Source organism: Equus asinus, chromosome 30, assembly GCF_041296235.1.
Source record: "Equus asinus isolate D_3611 breed Donkey chromosome 30, EquAss-T2T_v2, whole genome shotgun sequence".
NCBI classification, from domain to species: Eukaryota; Metazoa; Chordata; class Mammalia; order Perissodactyla; family Equidae; genus Equus; species Equus asinus.
The window spans coordinates 25,428,654-25,445,805 of NC_091819.1; the positions used below are offsets into that span (position 1 = coordinate 25,428,654).

At 47.2% G+C, this 17,152-nt stretch overlaps 1 protein-coding gene across 2 annotated transcripts in view; it reads right to left on the reverse strand.

The window, feature by feature from the left end:
* Positions 1 to 16,535, reverse strand: part of KIF26B (kinesin family member 26B) — a 436,898-nt gene extending 420,363 nt beyond the window's left edge. The window contains exons 1-2 of one of the 2 annotated variants that reach the window (XM_044762759.2): positions 15,564 to 16,535; positions 14,336 to 14,737 (exon numbers count right to left, since the gene is read on the reverse strand). In XM_044762759.2, coding sequence (XP_044618694.1) covers positions 14,336 to 14,737; positions 15,564 to 15,626 — 465 coding nt within the window. In that variant the 5' untranslated portion in view covers positions 15,627 to 16,535. Of the gene's footprint in view, positions 1 to 10,776; positions 11,213 to 14,335; positions 14,738 to 15,563 lie in introns of those variants that run through there. The other variant, XM_070501708.1, reaches the window with a different exon arrangement.
* Between the last annotated feature and the right edge of the window lie 617 nt (positions 16,536 to 17,152).

Sequence of the window (17,152 nt, forward strand, 5' to 3'; positions counted from 1 at the left end):
TACGGTAAAGGCCAAAGAGGTGTTGGACAGAGAGATGAACAGACAGATGGATAAAGAGACGGATGATGAGAGAATGAGAAAGGAATAAACTGAATGTTAATTGTGTAGAGTAGATCCTAGAGTTAGGAGGTCACCATCTAGATATGTAAGTTCTACTTTTCTATAAGAGGCGGTTTGTATACTAACATTCCATGAACGCCTACTATGTGCCAGAAAAAACTTGCCTGTGAAGCAATTATTATTATTAACAGCATTACACAAGGAAGAAACCGAGGCACAAAGTCAGTCCTTCTCTAAGTTTACAGAGCTGGTAAATAACAGAGCAAGGATTCGAACCCAAGTGGTCTGGCTTCAGGCACCATGCTCCTAATCACAAAAGTAATGCAACATCGCATAACCTCTAAGGTTCCTTCTATGCTACTCTTCTTTGATTATAAAATGCTAACAACTAACAAGGATATTCTGAGGTCTCCAGGAGTAAAGGTGATGTACAATGTTAAAAATTAATGGCATTCATTTACATTGACACGTTATATTGAATTTTGCCCTATGTAAGAATCATAAAGAGGGTCTTGAAAGTCCGTGATCCTACTAAAAAGATCATAATGGGTGCTCTTAAATAGAGTGATGAACACTACTCCATTTCTTTTCAAACCAACACGACCCCATTAATGTCTATAGGAAAAACTATCCTGCTTCCTTGTTACTCAGCATTGAATGACTGGAAACCAGCCCGCTGCATTTCTCCTCTCACTTCAAACTCTGAGGAGCACCAAGCCTTTGCAGGCAGAGGGATTCTTTATGATGCTACACCCTCCTCCCTCCTGGACGTGATCATGGGTCACCATCTCACCAAATAACAGAGGCAGAGCAGTATCACCTGGGCACTATCAATTATTGGCTGAAGGAAGAAATTAAATCCGAGGTGCCAGTGTCTGGGTAACTGGCCTCAAGCTTGTCCCCTCAGCTTAGTTCTGACCAAAGATAATATGTTTCCTCCCCGGAATACCTGGGACCCCATTCTAAGCATCCAGTGAGCATCCCCACATTCTGTTATTCTGCAAGACTAGAAGTAAATATAACCACGTTACACTGCACAAACACAAGGACACATCAACTAACAACTCAAGGACCTCCAAACCAGCCAAGCCATAAATACCTAGACCAAGATCCACTGCGGGAAGGAGCCACTCTCACTCTTTCATCTCCGTGGATTTCAGTATTCTAGAGAACAGGAGGCTGTGTCAGTGGGATGGCTTCATGCCACTTCCTGGACTAACCCAGGCATCGCCTCTGACCCCTCCACACCCCGCCAGCATCCCATCCTCTATCATCCTCTTCCCTCATCCCCAGTGACGTTTTCATTAACACAGCAGTGGAAAGGAGATGTTACTTCTCAAAAGGCCAGAAATCTTTGGTGAATTCACGTATTCAAAAAACAATGGCTGTCTACTGGGTGCACAGGCACCAAACAAAACATAAAATGAGTAAGCTATGATGACTCTGCTCCCAGGTTCAAAGTCAAGGAGATCCACATGGGCGGAACAACTTGGGCATCAATAAATCCTATTAGAACCTGATGGACAGCCAGGCGCCAGAGGTTTTCTGGGTGACCTTGGGCAAGCCTCCTAAACCCCTCCATCATTGTTACGTCCTTCCTGAGCATCATAAAGGGGCATTATGGAGAATCACTAATGACGACGAATACTCCATAAAAAAAGTAAATTAGCACAAGCTACCACCACAAAAAAGCCCATAGCCAGCAACTTCCTTCCGCAAGGGGACGCCTCACACAGGAAGCAGAGAGCCTGATTAGGTATATGAAAACCATGCCTCGGATCACTTTACCACCCTAGCTGCAAACAATGCTGGTAAAGCCATCATTAGCAGACTTGCAGCTGTCAACCCCTCCTCCACCCTCGGCCTGCCCAGACAGTTTGCCACCCTTTGCTGCCGAATGCCCTTTTAATGGCACAGCCCACTTCATGAGCTGCCTTGACCTCCAATAAAAGCTTCAGCCTAACAATGTCTGAAACCTGAGACAGGATGTCTACCATGTTACCAACTTGTATGCTTCCTCAGGGCTCCTGCAAAGTGTGCACGCACACACAGACACACACACGCACACACACATAAGAGCTCGCACATGCGCGCACACACAAACCTTGTTAGACTTCTCCTTAGCAATTTCACAAATAATTACTTGAGCAAATTTAAGGGAAAAGAACAAGAAAAGCAATAAAGGATACACTATCTGAGAACATAATCAAGAAACACATGGAAGGTTTGTTATGCTCAAGGCAGACCACTGAGCTGAGGGTGCCTGGCTGCAGGATGCTCCATGAATGCTCCCTACGAGTAAGTGCAGAGAACGTGGAAGAACGTGGAGGAAGGAGGAGGGACAAGTGGTATTGCTGCTGCTCCCACTGCTCTGTGCCTGTTCTCAGCTGTGTTGTTCCGAAGTCCTAATGTGCTCCCGGGCCGGTAAAGGCCAAAGGAAGTTCTGTGTTTAATATCTGTGCTCCTTGAGTTGTGTTTAGACTAAAATACAAATAGAAAGTATTAGGGTTGAAATAAGAGTTAGGGAAACATTGCACAGGGAGGAGATATTTTAAAGAGGCAACCTGGGCTAGTGTTGAAGAAGAAAAATAAAATCGATCAGAACTGGATGGACCTTGTTGACTCAGCAGTCAGCTACCTGCTCTCCCCTTCGCAGGACAAGCATCAAAACTAGAGGATCGGTACACTCAAGTCACGGGCGTGGGATATGCAAATACTGGTCTAAACGCTGATGCCCTGTCTAGATATTTGAAAAAGCTGAAAAAAGGAGAAATCAAAAGGGACAAAGAGGCTTGGGAAAAAAATCTAGATGGGGAATTTTCTTAAGAATGATGAATAAAATGTTTGGAGTTCTGGTATTCCTATACTGCTACTTAGGATGAACTCCCCACAAATTACTTCTAAGCAGTATGGCAGATTTTTTTTTTTAACGTAAAACTAACTATAAGCAGTCTTTATGTCTAAGGCAATACTTTTTCTCAAATATTCCTTACCAAATTGCTCCTATCAAATCAATTGTCCTTTTGTTTGTCCAAGTTTACTTTTGCTTACAAACACAGAAGACGGTAAAGTAAACAGCTCTATTAAGAAACAGGAAGAATCTTGTCAGTCAATTTATGATCCAAATTCCAAAAGCAGAAACATGAGCGATGACAGTATTACCAGAATCTTTGTTTGAATGGGCAAAGAAGGGGGACACACGCTGGCTGGCTGAAGAGCGGGAAGTCCCACAAATGTGGTAACCCATGCAGCAGCTTCAGGCTCTTAGTTCAGCCAGAAATCCATCAAGGACTTTGTCAACCACAATCCTCTGGAATTTGGGGCAAGGACTTGGGGCTTCTCTCCAGCTTCACAGAGACCCGCAGGCTTGGAAGGAGTTTAGAGACCACCAACTCCCCCCACTCTTGGTTTACAGAAGAGGAATAAAGCACAAGCCAGCAAGGTGACTTGCCAGAGACCACATGCTAATTGGTGCTGGAGGCATGACTGTACCTCTGCCTGTCTTCTAAGGACAGTCCTTTTTCACCTAAACATCTGGGAATGTAGACAACCTGATGCCTACCACCCACCCCTTTATTTTCTGTTTCTCTCACCCTCTCTCTTGTCGTTCCTCCTTCTCCTCCCCTCTATCTTATGCCTCTCCTTTCTGTCCTTCTCCATCCTTCCCTCCGCCCCCACCACCATGCTGCCTGGTTTGGTGGAGGACAAGTGATGCTCCAATTCACAGCTATGGGACCACTGGGAAGCCATTGAAGGCCACTTCTGCAGCTGCCATGCTCAGGACCGAGACATCCTTCCACAGAAAGACACAACGGAACCAGGAGGCTGATTATTTTTCTTAAACAACAGCGATTGCTAGTTGTTTGCCTCGACTGTTTATTTTCTGTGTAACCATTTGGTTAGATAGTTCAACAGGTTTTGCTTGTTGGTGGTGGTTTCTAATCAGTTAATAAGTAAGTCTCCTACTGCTGCATGAAGACGCCAGTTCGACAAGCCGGGAAAAGGGAGGCAGGGACTACAACTCTCAGGAAAGCAACCCCTATAAATAGGATGCTAGCCTTTCAGAGGAAAGCGTAGCTGCTCATCACTGCTAATGAAGAGATGGAATTACACCACCGACAAATCTCAAGCTCTATCAACTCCTACGTTATCTTAGGAAAAAAATCCTGAATTAGCAATTACAAATCTCAGACGCCACTCAGATTAAAGAATTATTAAAAGTTTATCTTTGTCTCCCTGTGGTGGCAAAGTAGATTTTAACTTATTATTTGCCTTTCATGCTTTAAAAATAAAGACATTCCATGCGTAAGAACCATCAAAGATTTTAAAACCATGCTGAGTAGACAGCTCAAATCTTTTCCAAGAACTTTTCATGATCAGCAACAATATTGAGCTTAAACCCCATTAACTAGAAAAGATGAATAAAAATAGCCCCTCAACTGTAACCTAGTACATAAAACTTAAGATATATTTAGATGTAGTGCTGCTTCTCAAAAGAATTTACTCTGCCCCAGAGCCTCCTGATAGGTTAACCCATATAGCAGCAAAAGAGTACTGGCTCTTTCTATATCAGAGTTTACAAGAACCCTCTCTGCCCAGGTCAGCTCCAGCTCTGAGAGCTGAGACATGTGCAGGAAATACTGCTTGCTGGGGGAGGTGTCTTTATTTCTAGACTTCTCCACAGGGTCTGGTCAGAATCGATGTGATAGGATCAGCAAAGTATAACTGCAAAGAAAACTGTCTGAGAAAGATAAAACTGGATTGGAAGGCAGATAAGCCCAAATTACTGGTGCTGCTTGGATCTGCACATTGCATGCACAGTCACTGGGGGAAGTCAGCTCTCCCACACTCACCAGAGCCGAAACGCCAAATGCCGTGTCTGCAGGCCTCCCTGGAGGGCCTCTGAGAGGGGCAGAGCTTAAAGAAGGGATTTCCATCTGTGACAAAGAATCTCAATCCATATTCATGGCATCTCAACTAAAAGGAGTAGCTATTTTTGTCAACTGAGCCCCCCTAAATTTTCTGTGGAGCCACCCTACAAAAGAATAAATAAGTATGAAATGCTTTATCCACTTGGAGGTGAAGAAATGGGAACAGAGATGAGCTGAATGGCTCCATTTTCTCTGACTGCGGCTTTTCCATTTTGGTGTCAGACCACTGGCGAAAGGAAAAAGAAAGAGAGAGAGACCGGGGGGGGGGGGGGGGGGGGGGGGGGGAAGGAAGGAAGGAAGAAAGGAAAGAAGGAAGGAGGGAGGAAGGGAGGGAAGGAAGGAAGGAGGGAAGGAAGAAAAAAAAGAAGGAAGGGGCCTTTCATAAAATTCATCTTCCTGTGGAGAGTCATTGGAATAAAAACAGGAAGTGATGGCTGAGTATCATCTCCCAATTTCACTTGATCCTCCCAAGAACCCTGGTGAGGTCCTATCACGGCCCGCATTTTAGAGATGAGAATAACCAGGTTCAGGAAGGCTAAGTGGCTTGCCCAAGGTCTCACACTTAGTGATGGAGCCTGGTTTTGCACTCCTTTATTGACCCCAGATCTTCATTTTTAAGGTCATAAGAGCCTCAGTAAATGGATCTCTCTTAACCCCTTAGTGCCCTCAACAACTCAAATGCTTCCTCAGACGTCCTCACCTCTCCATCCACTCCTGGACCCACTGTCATTGCCTGCCTTTCTCCAGGGCACCAGAGACTCTTCTGACAAAGATCCCCAATGACCTCCTATTTGCTGACTCAATGGAAGCCTCAGTCCGACCCTTGACCTCGCCGAGGTATCTGACCTTTATCACCCCTACCTGCTGAAGCTCGCTCCTCCATCAGTTTCCATGACACTACTTTCTCCTATTTCCCTCCCCCTTTTCTGGCCTCTCCTGCTCGATTTATCTTCCTGGCTCCTCAGGCTCCCTGTCCCTTCAACGTCAGTGGGTCCCAGAGCTCCACACCCAGCTGTCTATTGTCTCACTCTACACATCCTCCCTGGAGAGCTCACGTCACCTGTGGATTCCACCACCTTCTCCACACTGACATCTCCACGTCTCCAGCTCTAAACCCACTGGAGAGCCCCAACTGGACCCCACTGGAACATTCTACCTCAAGGTCTACAGAGCCCAAACCAACATTATTATCCACAACCATACTCAAAACTCAGATCCACAGTAACAATCAGTCTCTCTTTGCCTTATTCTCTGTCTCAGTTAATGGCAGCACTGTCTATACACTTGTCCTAGCCAGAAATCTGGGAGAACACCTCATCTTCCTCCTCTCCCTCCCACCCCATATCTCAGCTGCCACCCCTCATAGGTTTCCTATGTACAAGATCTGTCAGGTACAAGCTGCCTCTGGATTCCCACCACTACTGCCTTAGTTCAGATCTGAATCATCCTTCACTCAAGCCACAGAAAGGGGACTCTTGACGTGACTCCATGACACCAGTCTTCCACTCCATCTTCTCTCTCTCTATCAGAGCAGTCTTTCTAAATGAATGTCTGATCCCTTCATCCGCTTCCTGAAAGCCCTTCAATGGCTGCCATGGCCTACAGGGTAATATTCGGACTCTTTAGCCTGCAAGGCCCTTCACTCTCTCCCTGCCAGCCTCCCAGCCTGTCACTGACCCATGCACACACAGTGCTATGGTGACAACGCACCACCGCAGTTCCCCAAGTGTACTGAGCCTGCACAACCTCTTTGTGCCCAATGTGCACACTCTCTCTGCCTGGAATGTCCATCCTTCACCGTAGTCACACGCTGAACTCCTACTCACCCTTCCAAAGCCAGCTTAGCCTCACCTCTCCGTGCTTCCTAGCAGCCTGCACAGCCCGTAGCAGCACTTAATACATTGCACTCTCACTCTTGGGTTCCTTGTCTGCCTCTAATACTAGACTGGGAGTTGCAGGGCAGGAATTCTAGTCTTTTGCATATCTTGGTTAAAATGCGGCACAGTACTGTAGCTGGTATATGAGCCGGAATCAAAAATGCCTACTGGCATATGAATATGAAGGAAAAACAATAAATAAAATATTAGCAAACTGAATCGAGTAGCATATTTAAAAAAAATACATTGTGACTCAGTGGGGTTTATTATGGGAATGCAAGGATCGTTCATTATTAGGAAACCAAAGATAATAATTCAAAATATTAATAGACCTAATGAGAAAAGTCATATGATCATCTCCTTAAATAATGAAAAGACATTTGCCAAAATATAACACCCATTCCTGATTAAAAATACTAAATATAATAGGAATTGATGGATACTTCCTTAAATTTTAAAAATAAATATAGACCTCAGTCCAAAAGCCAACTTCTTAATGTGAAAAACTATACACATGTCCCCATTATCACTACTATTTAACATTGTATTGGAGGCATTAATCAATGTAACAAACAATTAGAAAACCATTAGAGAAATAAAAATAGCAAAGGAAAAGAGTAATGATATCTTTATTTGTAGATGATTAAATTTTTTGAAAATCCAAGAGTACTAATTTTAAAAATGAATGGATACAGTCATAGAACTTAATAAGGTAATGGGATATAAATAAATATATAAATCAAAACTCTTCTTATACATAAATCATTACCAACTAGAAGAGATAATAGAAGTGAAGAGTTCATTTATAATAGCAACAAAAGATATAATATCTAAGAATAAATGTAACAAGAAATGTGCAAAGCCTGTATGAGAAAAACTTTTAAAATTGCTGAAACGTAGACTTGTTCAGATGGAAAGATATTCCATGTTCTTGGGAAAGATTCAACATCATAAAGATGCCAAATATCCCCAAGGTTAATACAGAAATTTAACATGGTTCCAATTAAAAAAATTTTTTTCTGGAGTTAGGCAAGTTGATTCTAGAGTTCACATGGGAAAATAGTCAAGAAGAATAACCAGGAAACTCCTAGAAAAGAAATTGGGAGAGAGGGCTAGTCCTACCAAATACTAAAACACACTACAAAGATTCCAAAATTAAAATAGTATGGAATTGGTATATGAAGAGACAGGTAAATAGAACATAAGAGAAGTCCAGAAATGAACCCAAGTACAACCAAAAATTTGGTTTATGATAATAGTGATATCACAAATCACTGGGGGAAACATGGATGTTTTAATAAAGGGTTTGGGGACTACTGGATAGACATTTAGAAAAAGATAAAATTGGTCTATACCTTTCCTTACACCCTAAAATAATCTCCCAATGGAGCAGAGATCTAAACATTAAAAAGAAAACTATATAAATATTCCAAGAAAACCCAGGTGAATTCCTCTAAAACCTGGAAGTGGTAGACACACATCTTTCTAACCATGACTCAAAATCCAATTTTCTTAGATGGGTTCTGGAGCACCCAGAGGCCATGGTAAGCAGGACGATGGATACGAACTGATTTACGATTTTGATAAATATTTCAAAAGTAATTTAGGAATAAAAGTGTAACTCTCAGTCCTTTTGCACCTATACAAATGTATCTTAAGATATTTCTGATGGGCACATACAAGCATGAAACGTCAACGGGAGCCCATTCTAAACAGTGCTTCTTTGCCACAATATGACCATATACGAGATTGAAAAAAAAAAAAAAGTAAAGAAAAGTTGCTTATGATCAGCCTGTAACTCAAGAGAGTGATGAAAAAGAAATTCATTTTGTATTCCTGAAAACCTCCCGTGAACCCTCACAGACACCAGCCAGTTTGCAACCTTTGCCAGGACGAAGCAGAGCGGAAGCCTGCAGCCCGGCTGACGTGGCACTGAAACGCCCAGCGGAGGGACGACTCCTCTCTGAAGGTCAGCACAGGGCCCTCCGCAGGGTTTCTCAGAAAGGGCTGACAACAGAGTCCCAACCCAGGGAATATAAACCTGAGGAAGTTCCTTCTGCCCTTGCATACATTCCAGCCAGGAACACTACTCAGCTCAGAATCTGGGCAACTTCCCATGTTTTTCCCACCACTCCCCATCCCCCACCCCAAAAGTGAACTTGCCACCTGTGAGCCCTGGAAAAACCATCATAACGTTCTCTCTAAGCAGGGGTCTCCCACTCAGGCATTCTCACTAACAGTGACCATCAACAGCTTTTGCAGAGAAGCATCCTTGGATTTCTCTGCTCCTTGCATCTTTACTCATGCTTCCTTTGTGACCTGAACCACATCAATCACCTGGAATTCCACGGTAAAAGAAGACAAATCAGGTTCCTCTTCATTTTGCTATACGAGATTTTATGTATGTATGCATAGATGTGTATACGTGTGTGTATGTGTGTGTATCTTAGTACAATGCCTACACATAATGAGGACAATAATTGTTAGCCATTTATAATCATCATCATTTTCACCATCACCGCTACTGTTAGCTGATGAATGTAAGATCTGTGATGCAATGCCAAAGAGCAACTGATGTTGCCTAAATTTTATTGACTTAATCCTTCCAAATGCTGACAAATTACTAGCCTCAGCCATTTAAAAATCACATTTCTAATGCAATAATCCTATCTGCAATGAGAGTGGAAGAAATTACTACAGGCCAGGGATTTTTACAAAGTGAATTAAGTCGCTATAAAAACTGACCATGTTGGTTCACAATTAAAAGTCTGGTAGAATGAAATGCCATTATTCCATAGCTTGCTAAGCCTTAAAGAAGAGATTACTGCTCACATGTCTCTACTGGGAATGTTTTTATAATCCCTAAAATGTCTCAAAAATTTTTAATGATAAATGCTACAGAACATTTTCATTACTGATATTATCTACTGGCTGATCCTTTATCTAAAACACTTCTGAAATGGGAAAGATTCAAATGAAGCTTTCTGAAAATAGCCATGTGTTCTCAGAAGATTTCAGATAGAATTTCCTCACAATTAGTAAGTATTTAAAATGCACTGTCTGCTTTATCTATTTATAAAGTGTCTTACAGTGGCTTATAGGGAACCTTTTAAATAGAGCTATTTTTTCATATCCCTGTTTTGGAGCTGGGAAAATACAGAAATACACCACACACACACAAATACACGCCCCCTCCCCCAAGTCTAGACTTCCTTGGGGTCTGGATATTTAGAGTCTACGTTTGGTGTTTTACACCCCTGGACACATGCCTTTCATTCTTCTCTGTGATTCCTGGCCATGCTTCTCAGTATGTCTGGCTAATCGTCCTGATATTTCTGGGCCATAAATGGACCTAGGATATATGACTGAGAAAAAAATCTGATAGGAATATAGTTCTGGACCTTTTTTTACATAAGAGAAGATTTTCTTTTATTGATATGGAAATGAACAGATGTCTGATAACCTTCTGCCAACCTGGAACATTTCTGCTTACTCCAGGGAATTCCTTTGGGCTGATGTTTCATTGGGCTTACACTGTCAATTCAAAAGCTCTATCACAGATATGAGAATGATCTAGGATAGCCCCAAAATGGGACACTTGGCTCCTTGGCTCCTATTTCTGGCTTTGTGCCTCAACTGTGTATGAAACAGGAAAGACACTCTTGCCAGTGGATATGAAATGATTTTATACTGACAGACTGGAACACTACAATGGGTAAAAGGACTGTTTTCACTGAAAATCCCAACACTTTACAAATCCATATTCTTTTGTTTTATCTGACCACTTCCATTTACCAGCCCTAGAAAAGAAATCATACAAACCCAATAAGGACTTTTTTACTCACTGAGGTACCAAAAGTTAATCCGAATGTTTTACCATCTGCCACCACGCACTGATCTTTACTCACCCAGGTGAGCTGCTATTGGAAAGGATGGATCCAAAGCATCAATAGGAGTTATGTGAGCTCACAGCTGCCACGTCTTCATTCAGAGTCTGTTTTACTCCTAAATCTGTCTCTTCTTCATCTCTTTCCAGAAGCCTCAAACTCAACGCATAGAAAACCAAACCCATTATCATCCTTCTCTGTGAGCTCCATCCCCATCTGTATCTCCTCCCATTTCCTGTCTCCCTTTACACTATCCCTACTCACCCAGTTACCCAAGCTAGAAACCTCCAAGTCATGTCTCCTTCTGCCGTGAAGCCTTTCTCCAGTGGCCACATGACTACTGAGAGTGCTCAGAACAGGTCATCTTCAGGCCACCAAAGCCACTCTCTAATTCCTGGGACCAGCCAGACACCTCTGCACGGGCTCACCAGCACTTCACCTCCCCTCCTTAACCAACTGTCCCAGCGACAAACTGGGAACATTCACTGGGGCTTGTGACCTACCAGTGGGCATAGTGTGGGAACTCGTGGCAGTATCATATCTGGGAAATGTACTGACAAAACTAGAAACTGAAAGTGGATAATGTTTTGTAAGAAAACCCCTAAATTCTGTAAAACATAAATCTAACAGAATCTTGGCTAATTAATAATCATCAACTCTCACGTCTTTCTCTAAAGAATGGAAGCACTTTTCAAACCTTATCCAAAATAATTTGTATGACATTCTAACAGTCTGAATCATTTTTTTTCTTAGTATATTAATGGGAAAGCTAAAAATAAAGAGGAAACTGATTTACTCAATGTCACAAAATAAATCAGTGGTGGAGAAAGAACTAAAACCAAATCCATCCTAAAATAATAAGGTTCCTATTCTGCCTTTGACTTTTAAATGCCTCTGTAGGAGACTTTTAACACCACCCAGTAGAATTTAATACTCTATTTAAGGAAATATTCCCCAAATATAGCTAAGCATCTTAAGCGAATTACAAAGATGATTTTTATTAATTGCTCCTCAAAAACATGCCTTTATCTTCCAGACTCTTACTCTCCATGGTGAACTACATGTTGGAGTCACAATGACATCTCTTGTTCCAATGAAACTTAACTCCTTCCATGCCTGAGGGCTACAGAGGTCCACAGTTGGCTCATAATCCAGTTCTGGGAAGAAGAAAAGCCTTGTCTCCGAGTTACATGGGCCTCCAACCATGGTGCAGGAGAGAACACCAGGTTTGTTCGGTTAAAATGTTGCAGACTTTAGAGGTGTAATGGAAATTGTACCTAATCTGAGGGTACCGATGCTTAAAAAAGAAAAAAAAAAACCTAAAATTATTATTCCCAGAGACAAGCAGAAGATTTGTAGTTAAAATTGAGGCCCCATACCTCATTCCCACCCACGAGGTAATTCAAATCACCCTTGTTTCGGGCTAAGCCTGGCACACACTCCAGTAACAAATGTCATGTTCCACTGTGCTTCGTCTCATGTAAACTCCACGGAACTGAGGCACTGGGTGATATTCCCGTGTGCACGTAAATTGATCCCAGTGACTGTCCCACGACGCACAGCTCTCCTCGAGACCAGCCTGGATCACTGGGAGGCAGTGCCAAGCACTGCGGTTCAGCAGATGCCATGCTTCTTCTGGAACCATCACTCTCCCCTTATGATCAGTTTCCCAACATCACTATTATCAGGACGTAAATAAAGTCAGCAAATACACTGTGCAGCCTCCTGTAACACTGTGAATGAATTTTCCAGGCTACTTCAACAAAAATAAAAACCTGCTTTGTCATATGACTCCACAAAACGTGATGAATGCCTTTCAGTCTCAACATTTGTTTCTTCTTCCTTTCTTCCCTTTCCTTCCCTTCCTTCCCTTTCTCCATTTTTATGAAAACGGTATATTTTGATTTACCTTAGCACACAAGGAGCACTCGAACAGCAACACAAAGCAGCTATTGTAAGAAAGCGTCCTCAAGAATGTTCTAGAATAATTTGGTAGGCTGCAACTTATTAGGATTGCCAAATATCACGTGTTATATCCTTAAGAACCAAAGTTCTTCTAAATTTATCAGAGGCTCCTGTGTGATTATGCAATTTCACAGAACCCCACACTCTTCCACTGTACCACTCACCACAAATGGGAGTAAACAACGAATTGTGCATTTTGTGGTCAATGTCTGTATCCTCCATTAGAATATAAGCTCCATGTGGACAAGGACTGTATGCACTTATTTCATTACTGTGCCTCACACAGTGCCTTGAATGTGGTAGGAAATCAAAGAATATTGATAAATGACCAAAACAGCAAATAAATTTGAGTGAAGAAATTGTTAAATCAGAGCATAGAGCACGCAAGAGTGGTGTGAGCTTCTAGAGTCCCAGAAACTGATTCTTGGGGTGTCCTAACCCATTTAGTATCAAACCACAGAAATGGCATACTGACAACAATCCGCAAGTCAACTATTCTTAAGATAAATTCTGGATTCATAAAACCAATTCTCTTGGTGGTACTTTTCCACATTTACAATTTTACAACATCTGTGGGTATTTGTTTACTTTAACCCTTGCCTATGAAAACATCAATGTGCGTGTATTTGGAGAAGCAGGGGGGCAACCAGATGTAGTTATTCCTAAACTCCACTACTCAAAATCACAATATTTCAGTTCAAAAGTCACAGGAATATAAATCAGAAAATGCCATTGAACAAAGAGTGTTGGAAATCTCCACAGCAATTTACTCTGTTTTCTCGGTGTTTCTCTCCAACCACTGATAAAAATTCTCAAGTGGAAGAGTAAATATTATCATTTGATAGTACTTGGACCCAGTGGTGCAGATACAATCGCACTGTGTTGTTACCCTCTGGGGCTCCGCGCACACCACCGCGCAGCGTTGCTATGGAGGAAGCGCCGTGCTCGCGGCTGGAGCAGGCCAGGAGGTAGCCGCGCTCCGAGGAGCTCTCCGCCCCTTAATCTTCCTCAGACACTCGGAAAGTTAGGGGGGAAATGCTGGCTTTCCAATATGTGTGTTTCTGTTTCCGTAATCCTGGGAAGGAAGGACCACAAATAGGTAATGGGAAAGGCCGACTCCTACATTATCAGGTTGCTTTTACTACTCACACCGACGTTTTTGGAAAGGGTAGGAGTGGGGAGAAAAACCTGAAGAGCGGCCAGCAGTCCGGGCGGGCGGCAGAAAGGACAGAATCCCAGGAGCTGGCGTCAGTGCGTTCGCCCGCCTGCCGCACGGCCAAGGTTAGCGGCCGCGCGGAAAGAGGGTCTGGGGGACCGCAGCGCCGCGCGGGGCCAGGGGATGGGCGGGCGCGCGCACAGGCAGCGCAGACAGAGAACTTTAAGGAGAGGAGAGCTGCAGGACAAATGGCTTGGGCCATCCCCAGGGGACAGGGAGACCTGAAGCCGCGGGCGCACCGTGCCCGCTCTGCGCCCCAGGCGGCTTGGCGAGGGAGACGCGCGGGGTGGCCCCCTGGCCCGGGGTGGCCGAGCCGTGCCAGCGCCCCCCAGGGTGTGGAGCAGTCCCCAGCGCCGCCAGGGCCCCGCAGCCCTCCCTCCCGGCCCGCGGCGCGCTCACCTTGCCGGGGAAGGGCCCCGGGAGCAGCAGCTTCAGAGCCTGCCTCTTCAGCTCCACCAGGCGGGCGTTGCAGTTCTCGCACCAGACGCCGCGGTCCGAGCCGGGGGAGGAGCCGCCGCCGCTCCCGGAGCCCGGGGAGCCGGTGCCGAAGCCCGGCGAGCCGCCCAGGGAGCCCGGCGAGCTGGTGCCGATGCCCGGGGAGGCGGGGCCCGGGGAGCCCGTGAAGGAGCTCGGGGACGAGGTGCCCGAGCCGGGGGACGGGGTCCCCGATGAGCCCAGCGCCGAGCCCGCGCCCTCGGGGGTGGGCCGGCTCCCGGCACGCGACTCCTCGTAGGCTTTCCGGTACCAGCTCTCGGGGGAGAAGGGCGCAGCCGGCTTGGTGGGCGAGCAGACTTCATTCACCTGCGGGGGGGACACGCCGCTGTCAGGGGCCTCACGGCGGCGGGCTCCCGCGCCCCGGAGCCGCGCCGGGCTGGGGGCGCCCTCCCGCCCGCCTTCCCGGGGACCTGCGCGCCACCGGGAGCGCGTTCGGGACCGCTCTGAGCACTCCGGCCAAATCTGCCTCCATCTGTCTCGTTAATTGTCCTTAAGTGAGTCCCCACTGGCCGGGTGCCCCCCCGCGCCGGGTCCGTAGCGCGGGCGGACGGCTCCTCCGGTCAGGCGGAGAGGGCTCGCTCAGGGGGGTTCAACGGTTTCTGCAGGGGGAACCCACAGACTCAGCGCCCTGCGCTTTTGAAACGGCACCCATGCCAGCCAGAGCCCAGGTTCAGGATCCTGGAAGATGCTCTTGGGGGGCGGGGGGGTTGGAGCGGCTGTGACTTTTGGATTTTTATTCGTTCGGGGTACAGCCCTCCGGATCCGGAAGGTAAATGAAAGGCTCTCCCGCCCCAGGGAAATGATCCCGAGGAACAGCCGAGAATTCCTGGAAAACCCTCCCATTCGGCTTAATTCTGCCTAGAAGTGCAGGAATGCTGCAAAAGTTAGGGGTGCGGGGAAGGGACGGAATGAGAGGACTGAAGCATTCCGAGGGCCCGGCGAGTGTGCGGCGTCCTCGCCGGCAGACCCGCCTCTGCGCGCGCAAGCCCGCCCGGCCGCCCGGCGGAGGCGCCTCTGCAGCGGGAGGAGAGCTCGGAGCCGCCCTGCCAGGGCGCACGGTACCCGGAGAGGGGTGACCCCAGCCGAGATGGCTGTGGTAACGCGTCTCCGCATTGTACCCGTCACAACTTACCCCGTATTTCTTGCCCCTGGTGGAGACCGCCAGCCTCTCTTTATTCCCAGCTACCGAATTCATGGTGGCTTTTGCAAAGGAGAGTGTAAATGTTCCACCAATGCTACATCCAAAAGGTGCTCCAACCCAGAAGGTCCGCCGCTTATAGGGGGCTGTCTCTTGGCCCTCAAGTCAAGGTTTCTTAATGTGGGGTGGGGGGAGAATAAAAGCAAATGGACCCCAGAAGTAATAGCACCAATTTGCAGAAAGGGTTGGAGAGGCTGATTTATTCTTCTCTTCAAATAATGCTTTCCCTCGTCCTCTTCTGCCTCCTCCAGCCACACGTTCTCTTCTCACGGCCACATCCAGATAACTGGCGTTTTCCTCAGCAAGTCAGTCCGTTTTCCTCCACGAGGGAAGAGAGGAATACAATCGGGGCGCCCGGCAGCTGCAGAGAAGGTGGGCGAGCCCTCGCCTCGCCTCCGCCGGCGATCGGGCTGTGGGAACTTGTCTCCTTCACGGAGCTGGGTAACTGAGTTCAAAGAAATTCTCCCAAAATATAAAGATCCAGACTGGGGAGGAGCCTCGGCGTGTCGCGGAGCCAATATCCGCCGGTCCGTCTTGCCTGTCAGATGTGCGAGGGCAGCGCGAGGGGCGGCTCGGGGCGCCGGGAGCCGGCCGCGTTCAGGGCGCGCGTGTGCGCCCGGGCGCAGCGCGGAGCCTCGGGGAGAGCGGCCCCGCCGCCCGGGAGCCCGCCGCCTGGCTGCCGCCGCGCCGGCCGGGCTCCATTTTATGTTGCGGCGCTCCTGCCTGACATTGAGAGGCCGAGCGCCGGGGGAGGGGATCGTAAATCTCGCTCCTTGCGAGGAAGTTCCTGGTGAGTGGCCCGTGTCCAGGGCTCTAATGAAACACCAGTGCGCGCGCCTGGAGCCGAGGGGCAGCGCCGAGCGAGCGGGGCTGGACAGAAACGCTGCGCCCGAGCCTCCCCCGCCCCCAAGTTCTTTCTCTTCCTGGCAAGGCTTGCAGGTCTGCCTTTGAAACGCCGTATAAAAGGATTGAGTCACAAACAAGTCCACAAACATGCCGGGTCCTCCCCCCGCCCTTTGTTCTCCTAGACCTGCCCTGCAAACCTTTTCTGGAATTGCCCTACCAACCCCCAGCCGGCCGGGGGCCCCCCCTCCCAACCACAGCCCGAGCACTGGGGGCTTTCGCCCCCCACCCGCCCAAGCCCCAGTCTGCGAGGTGCCTGCCGCCCAGGGCTGGGACAGGTGACCCTGGGGGTCCAGCGGGCCGCCGCTGGGCTGGGGAAACTGAGGGATTGCACACGCGAGAGCGGACGGCGAGGGCCTGGATGGGGGGGTGTGTGCGAGCTGGCTTTGGCCTCGTCCTGTCCGGGTCAGCCCCCTCAGCACCCCTCCTTCCTTTTCTTCCCTCGCTGGGGACCCGCGGAGTCCCGGGAGCACCCAGTCATCGCCCCTCTCCGATCCCCCCTCCCGCCCCCGGCGCAGCGCCCAGGAGCGCAGGAAGCCGGCATATGCCAGGCTCCACACGTGGCTGCTCCGGGGTGTCATTTTTCATTTCCCAGGAGGACATTTCTTCTGGTGAGCCGG